This window comes from Quercus suber, unplaced genomic scaffold (genome assembly GCF_002906115.3).
Source record: "Quercus suber isolate HL8 unplaced genomic scaffold, Cork oak 2.0 scaffold_10, whole genome shotgun sequence".
NCBI lineage: Eukaryota > Viridiplantae > Streptophyta > Magnoliopsida > Fagales > Fagaceae > Quercus > Quercus suber.
The window spans coordinates 740,050-748,952 of NW_027069476.1; the positions used below are offsets into that span (position 1 = coordinate 740,050).

At 36.5% G+C, this 8,903-nt stretch overlaps 1 protein-coding gene across 1 annotated transcript; it reads left to right on the forward strand.

The window, feature by feature from the left end:
- LOC112020832 (uncharacterized) lies at positions 1–3,617 on the forward strand. The gene is made up of 3 exons (XM_065778045.1): positions 1–350; positions 1,855–2,174; positions 2,362–3,617. Exons 1-3 carry the CDS (start codon positions 1–3, stop codon positions 3,270–3,272), a joined length of 1,581 nt encoding a protein of 526 aa, XP_065634117.1. The 3' UTR covers positions 3,273–3,617.
- The last annotated feature ends 5,286 nt before the right edge of the window (positions 3,618–8,903 follow it).

An 8,903-nucleotide genomic window follows, 5' to 3' on the forward strand; every position in this document is an offset into this window, starting at 1 on the left:
ATGAAAGAGGTTAAGGCCCCAACGATCAAGGAGAAATGGAGTCCACCGCCGGGCGAGTCGTATAAAACCAATTATGATGGGGCAGTGTTTGAAGATACGGAAGAGGCAGGGATCGGTGTGGTTGTTCGCAACGCCAAGGGAGAAGTGTTAGCTGCACTTTCAGAGAAAATTCCATACCCTGGTTCGGTGGATTTGGTGGAGGCCCTAGCTGCAAGAAGGGCAGTTCTTTTCATTGTGGAGTTAGGCATATCACAATCAGTTTTCGAAGGGGACTCAGAGGTAGTTTACAAGGCGTTGGAAGCAGGTGATGTGGGCTACTCTTCAATCGGCCAATATGTTAAAGACATTATGTCTATTGTAGGTTCGCTTCAAACCTTTTCTTTCTCTCATATTAGGAGGCAGGGTAACTGTGTGACTCATGCCTTAACTAGGAGGGCAAGATTTTCTTTTCTATTATTAGTCTGGATGGAGCATGTTCCTCTAGATGTGATTCCGTTTGTAGTTTCAGATTGCTAGTTTTTTAATAATATCTCGAGGTATTGAGTCTCAAAAAAAAAAAAAGAATAGGAGAATGGTTGAATTATCAATGAGTTGGATTTAATGTGGAAACGTTAGCCAATGGTGGGCGATGAAGAGTCTAAAATCCATGTGCAAAACATTTCAACTTTCATTGAAATGGACTGAATGAACAAAGTGGACTGAATGGACCAAATTGGACCAAAATGATAAAAATAGACCCAACGAGCTGAAGTGGACCAAATTGACTGGATGAACCGAAGTGGACTAAAATCCTACGTTGGTGTGGCTTTCTAAGAAAAAAGCATTTTGTATCAAATTATACCACATCATTCGTATCAAAATCTAATAAACGAGAGACATGTGTACAAAAATAAATATCCACTAAAACATGTCTTTTAATTCTTAGTGAGTAGTTATTTTTTTGTAAACATATATCTTACTTATTAAATTTTGATATTGTTGATATGGTATCAATTGATACCAAATATCTTTACTTCAACAAAAACATACTAACAATAAATAACACATTTCAACTTTTAAATATTATATAAATATAGATGATAATAGTAATAATTTTATATTGTACTCTAGCCCCGTCAATCAAATAAATTCTTTATGATTTAAGTACTATGGGAAATTGGGGGTTCAATTATCTCTCCATTTACCTTGAAGTAGAAATGGAACATTTCTTAGTTTAGATTTTTTTTTTTTTTTAAATATTATTCTTATTTCAGATTTAATTTTTATAAATATCTAAAGATATAGGTGGTGACATGGCATCTAAATTTCTGATCAACCTAATTCAAGAAGGGGATTTTTTTTTTTTTTTTTTTTTTTTTTTTTTTTTTTTTTTTTACCCCCCCTTTTCTCTCTATCACTTTCCCTTTGAGGAAACCCATAGTTATGTGTTGTTCATAGGTCCTGCCAATTTTAACGTGGAGGTTAACTGATGTTGCCGTTAGGCTCCATAATGAAGACTGAAGTTCATTTTTTCTCTTGATACTCACCAAATTATTCTCTAATTGACTGACATCCCTAATACTTGATCTCCTATGGCAATGACTCATTGTGTTATTATCTAGTTAACACCCTCAATTACTCTCTTTAGCGGAGTAATACTAATACCTGTTTCTGTTAGTTCTATATATTCTATACAGCTTTGTGGTTCGTTAGTTGAACTTCTGTGATAATAATTTATTGGTTGGTAATATCTACATGCACTTAGTGAGTCTTGAACTGAAAATCTCATTCACCATCTCAATATTATGGGAAGAGGAAGTGTAATTTGAGCTAGAGTTCATTGGCACTTCTACGTAGTATTTATCTTATAATTAGCTACAGTTTGGCTCTTGCTAGTTTATACCTTGCACAAGAGGAATTAATTGTACAATGTAGTCATGAAGCTAGTTTGAACCTTCACATTATTACTAATCAAATTAATAATAATAATAATAATTTCATTTCCCAATTATTCTTGAAGGATGATTCTCCTCAACATGATCCTGGAGATGCAGATAATAGAGAATCTTCAGCTGTTGGGCCATCCATACCTACTTGCTTCGACTCAGGGGCCACAGATGCTATGTTGCTAACTAACCAGGCTTTGGACTCAGCCTCACAGCCTAATGAGGCTCCAGACAGTGCACATGAATCTCGTAATCAGCTTTTATTCATTTACAGCTTTTGAAATAATATTTTACTCAATTTCTTTCTTTTTTCAACAATCAACATATAAATTCAAGCACATTTAACCAAAAGGTTTATGTGTGGTTGACCCATAAATAAATTGCAGGAGAACTTCTCTGCTACTTTAATCATGTTATGTATGCTCTTATATTGCAGATGGTATGCGTTATCTCCCACCGGCAGCAAGTTCTGGTGGTGCTGAAGCTCCTGGGGATAGGCTTGCCCAGTCACCTCCACCTAATGCGGATAGTATGCATTATCTCCCACCACCACAGGCAGCAAGTTCTGGTGGTGCTGAAACTTTTGGGAACAGTCTTGCCCAGTCACCTCCACATATTGCAGATGGTTTGATTTATCTCCCACCACCACCACCAGCAAGTTCTGGTGGTGCTGAAACTCTTGGGAACAGTCTCGTCCAATCACCTCCACGTATTGCAGATGGTATGCGTCATCTCCCACGGCCACCGGCAGCAAGATCTGGTGGGACTGAAAATCTTGGGAACAGTCTTGGCCAATCACCTCCACGAATTGAAGATGGTATGCGTTATCTCCCACGGCCACTGGCAGCAAGATCTGATGGGGCTGAAAATCTTGGGAACAGTCTTGGCCAATCACCTTCACGTATTGCAGATGGTATGCGCTATCTCCCACGGCCACCGGCAGCAAGTTCTGGTCAGGCTGAAACTCTTAGGAACAGTCTTGCCCAATCACCTCCTCATATTGCAGATGGTATGCACTATCTCCCACGGCCACTGGAAGCAAATTCTGGTGGTGCTGAAACTCTTGGGAAAAATCTTGCCCAGCCACCTCCACATATTGCAGGTAGTATGCGTTATCTCCCACCACCACTGGCAGCAAGTTCTGGTGGTGCTGCAACAATTGGGAAAAGTTTTGCTCAGTCACCTCCACATGTGAACCAATCACCACTACCAGATATTCGTCCTACCCGAAGGAGGCGACCTTACCATGGCTGGATTAGCAATGATGAGGAAATCAATCTAGTGCAACTGACACCAGCTCCATTGCCAGAGGGAATAGCAAAGTTGCTCAAGGAGCTAAATAAGTAGAGAAAGCCTAACCTCATTTGGTAGGGAGAGGATAGAAAGAGTATTTGGTAGGGAGGATAGATGATAAAAAGTGGGAGGTAAGAAAAACTGGAAGGATAGAAAGAATAGTAATGATTCAAAAGTGATAGGATAGAGAAGAAATTAGTTGAAGGACGAAAACTGATGTAAATTTCCTTATATTTGGCTGAAAAGAAAATGAGAAAAATGAAATTTTAATTTGTATAGATTTTTATGTTATGCACATGGCATATGAGAAGTAGCTGTTTCCCATTATTTTTGTATAGTGCTTGAAGGGTTATTACAATAATGCAATAGCGTATTGGTATTTAAATATTGAGTACAGGTTGCAACCTTGAAATTTTCTCTCCAAAAATAAAACTATGATGTGGAAAATGTGGTTTAAAAAGTGTTGTCAAAAATACTAATTTATTGTATTTATAGAGAAAAAAATGTGTTTGGTAATGTGTTTCAAATAGTATATTTTGGTGTTAGAAATATAAGTTGTGTGATTAGTATGTGTTTTTTTTTTTTTTAAGTTGACAACAGTATTGTTTTGAATTGAGATGCTACAGTGCATTGACGCGTGGGAGAGAAGAGACCATCTTCATAGACTCGTGGGAGAGAAGAGTGAGAACTTACTATCAAGTGGGCCCAGAGTGTTTCACTCTCTAAAGTAATATGTCAAACACAAACTCAAACAACACTTGTTTTGAATCACTTACCAAACACAGAGTTCAACATGAGGCCTACCTGTTTGGGTGTTTAAACAGCAAACAACGTTGCTAAAGTGTGCGTACCAAACAGGTATCTTCCAAAATGAGTCATGTTGAGCAATTTTTCATTTTTATTTTTTGGCATAAAAGGGAGCCAAGTAGCCTATGGGGCTCCCTCAGTATAGGCTTAAGCCTTGAAAGAATAAAGAAGAAGCTTAGGCTGGGCTCCATTGTGCATACGATAGGGCTGAAACCTTAGGTCCTCTCTCCTGAGCAGGTCAGGTACAGCTCTTCACAATTCAGCCTGAATCTAGGCTGAAACCTGCCCTAAACTCAGATAGGACAGCAAAATGAACAGGTCTATTTGTGAGCAAGGGTTTATTAATTTTATGGTCTCATTGCAACATGAAGAATTGTGAGTAATACTGTAAAAAACCTGGTCGTCATGCCGGTATTTATTTGAATATTGTAGATGTGTAGATGTGACTGGAGACTACAGTGCTCAAAAAATACGGATGAAGATAAGCATGGCTGCAATGGGCCTTTTGTGGACTGCAACTGATTTCATTGCAAAGGGCATCACCCATGGGCTTGTGGAGGAAAAGGAAACATGTTAGAATGCCATTGTAAACTTATTAGCCCATCGATTGCCTTTGCTGTATATTCTTAAAATGTGATTTTGCTTTTGCTCTTCAGACATTTCTAGAAGATGTGCATTCTATTTTGAAGCAAAATGGCTGGTGAAAGGCAGAACAATCACTTGACATTTCTGATAATGTGAATAAAGAACTCCCTTGATAAATATAGTTGACTGTGACAAGTTACTGTTCTTTGTTTTCTCTTTACTTTAAATCTTGGAGCTGATGAGAGGCTAGAGATAGGATATCATATTTGTGATAATGGGCTTCTTTTTACTATTAAAATGCCTTTTCAATTCTACTAGTGACTGATCTACAAAGCAAGGCTAGAAGACACTAAGTAATGGTACTTATTTTGCAGTAACTGAGGGGTGAAAATGGCCAAATATTTGGCCAAAATTATTAGTGTTTTATCACTGTTTAAGAAATATTTAGCAATGTACTGCTTTTTTGAAACTCGAGTTTAAGAAACCCAGGTTTGACATGGAACTTGAGTTTCAAAAACTCGAGTTACATAAAAAAATGCCGCTAACTTGGATTATTTGAATTAAAAAATATTACAAGGAACTCGAGTTTAACTCGAGTACCATGTACAAATACACATACTTCAAGTTTTGTAAAGAATATTTTAACTGTTTGGCATTAGAAATCCAACCACACTCTACTCAAGCCAGTCAACACAAAAAAAGAGATGCAAATTCATGTGAAATGCTAGAAACAGAGCAGGCACATATTATACTGTTTACACTATGCCTAGTCAACCAATAATCCAAAAGAGTTAGGACCCATTTGGTAGAGGAGTTTGAGTAATGTTGTTTGTATTTTTTTGAAATATGTGTGGGTGAAAAAGTGTGTAAAAATATATGTAATGTTGTTTAAAAACTGAAAATGAGTTGTTTAACAATTCTACCAAACGGGACCTAAAAAAATGGTGTTGGACAGCACCCATTAAGTCTACATAGGTACTGTTTAAGTCAGCATGATTTTACTAAATTAGCCCTACTTTAATTGGGAAATCAAGAAAAACAACACCACCTTAATGATGTGTGTCAGGGGCATAGAAAATAATAAATGTTGCATGCTTTTACTTAAGTACAATAAATGTTTATTGTATAATTTTCCATTACATGAAGGTGCAAGAATTAACGTATCAATATATGAAAGCAATTCTTACATGGTACTCAGAGTTTAGAAAACTCGAGTACAACAAAGAACTCAAGTTTTTTAAATTCAAGTTCCGCATGGCATTTTTAATTAAAATAATCAACGTCAGTAGCATTTTTTTTTTTTTTTTTATGGAACTTGAGTTTTTGAAACTCGAGTTCCATGTCAAACTCGACTTTCTCAAACTTGAGTTTAAAAAAAATAGTAAATACCTAAATATTTCTCAAATAGTGGTAAAACACTGGGGGTGTTTGGTAGAGTAAATTGAAAATTGTTATTTGTAGTTTTTTGAAGTATGTATAGGTCAAAAAGTGTGTAATGTTGTTTAAAATGTGAAAATATGAGTTTAAACTCACTCACCAAACAGGCCCTAATTGCCCAATAGTGATATTTGGCCATTTTAGCCGTAACTGAGGTCCCGGATGTTTTCATTTTAGTACATGCTTGACGGTTAATAAGTTATTGATGGCTTAACAATTAGTTCATTTACACGAGTGCTTTTATGGTTCCTATAGGTCAGATACTATAGGACGTGAATGTTTAGGCCCAGAGAGAGACGAAAGCTCTTCTCTATAGGAGGGATTTGAATTTTAGGAACCGATTTGGCAAAATTTTGAGCTTCGCTTCTGTTTTCTTCCATAAGTGGAAGTAGTGTTAGGAAATTTGTTTGATTGCTTACAGCCTATTCCTTTTTCAATTTTAGAATTGTTGTATCATCACACATTGTGTAATGGTCATTCCATAAGTATAAGCGCTTGTGAAGTGTGAGGAGTAGGGACGAAGTTCCATAAGTATTACAACCCAGTAAAACATTCCCAATATCTGTGGACTAACCAAGTTTCGGGCCAGGACAACTAAGGAATGCATCCGAGAAAATGGAAATCAAAGAGAATAAACATGTACAACAAGATGATGACTAGTCAATTGGCTATGGGAAAATCAAAGATTCTGCTTCATGGTTTGCAGAATGCACATGCAATCTCAGATCACGTAGAATGTGATAAAAAGACAGACTATAGTGAAGGCACTGGTACAGTACAAGCTAATAGCATCTCAGGGGTCAATATAAAAGTGTAATTTTATTTTTTCTCCTCTGTAGATGATAGTCATTCAGGGGACACTTAATCCTGGACACAATAAATTCATAATTGAACTGTTTGTTGTGGGGGGGTGGGACCGACAGAAGCATCTCAGCATAAGCTCTTTCTCTAGAGTCTATTAGTAAGCTTTGTTGCTTCTCTCCATCCAAATACATAAATGATCTTATAAATCGCCACATAATGGGTACCCCAATTGGTTTCGAGGAAAGTTGGCCATTAATATATTTCTACAATAGCAGATTTTAGATCCACAAGTATTTGTTCACCTTTCTTCATAATTCTCTAACAGGCTTCTTATGCTCAAGATCCTTTCGTTAGAATTTGGTAATTACTCAGTTGGCATACTTAAAATTAAACCCCAACAGTCATATGTGACACAACAGAGATATTCAGGTCAGATTTCCAGGAGTGTGAGAAAACAGAAGATGCGCTGAGTAAGTGCAGCTATCATTTCATCAAAAATTATCTAATTCATGCACTAGTTTCCATCCAAGGTTGCAATTGACTCCTTGAGAAGTTTCCGAGCTTCTTCTCTTCTCCTGAAAAAGCAATTACACAAACAGTAGGTCAATTTAATAAGCATTTGGGAGCTATCATAGTGACTACATGTTCACTGACATAGGACATTACAGCTTCATTACATATAATGCAAATGTTGAGAAGAAACTTATAATGCTTAAGATGAAGGTTCCTACCTTATGGTATAAAGAAAAACAACAAGAGGCATATACTGCCAATCAACTTTGTTTATTCTAACAATTTCAAGTAGAATAAATTCAAATTCCCTCCTTGGAAGTTTATGGCTACACATTCAATGGGTCTTAAACCTCACCCTCTACCATGCTCTTACAAGGGGAGGAGGTGCCATCTGAGGTAGAACTAAGTGTGTCACTCATACCCTAAAGTCAGCATAATGTCAGCTGTAATTCATAGATAATTGTCCTATATAACATAAGCTGCCTTTTAAGGCCAAGAAAGGCAACGCTCAGTAAACACCATACTGAGGACAAAGAGAAGCTGATTTCAACTATCAATTTTCTTGTGCTTCCAGAGTTCCCCATACAAGATTAATGATATTTCCTAGCACAATTACAAATCTGCACCAGCCTACAAGATCAGATTTTATTAAGATGAGAGAAAAAAAAAAAAAAAACGAAAACACATCAACATCATTATTCCTCCATCTTATGCCAACACATTAATTGTAATTGAGTTGAACTAGTCCAGGAATGAACTACAAGAGGTTGGCATGAAAAGTAGTCATAGAGCACCTTTTGGAATGTCCTAATGTTCGTGGTCAACTTACATAATTCCTATAAGGGCTCCTGCTTCTCTGTCTGTTGGTCTAGATTTCCTCAAACCCCACGATCTCCACCATGACCAACCATAGGTTAAAGTTGTGACCTTTGAGTCAGATATAAATATTATGGCTTAGATCTAGGATGCTTGCTCTAATGCCACTGGATACAGTGAGAAATTAGTTCTATGGTAGAAGGGTTTAAGAAAAGTTAGTTCAAGGGTAGAAGAAGGGTTTTTTTTTTTTTTTTTAATTTATATATATAAACCAATAATAAACAAGACTAAATCAAAGAAAAAGATAATAGGAATGAAGTTGGAACAATCAAATATCGATTGCTAGGAGATAAAACAGCTCAATAAATATTCAAATCTAAAATTTCATAAAGTATATAAGAAAAGATTGCCTAAAATGACTCAAATGAGGTGATATTTGTAATAGTCTTTAGTAACCCTAGAATCCTATCCATTCAACTTGCATAGAACAATCAAATCCTAAGCATTTAACTTCATTTAACAGTCACATTCTATTCACAAAAGTTTTAAAAATACTATAGACACAATAATAACAAAGCATAACTTAAGAGAAATAAAAGACTGGTCCTGTGATAGCAAGTGGATTGAAAAACGGAGTAATGGGCAAACAGATAATCAGCTCTCTCTCTCTCTCTCTCTCTCTCTCTCTCTCTCTCTCTCTCTCTCTCTCTCTCTCTCTCTCTC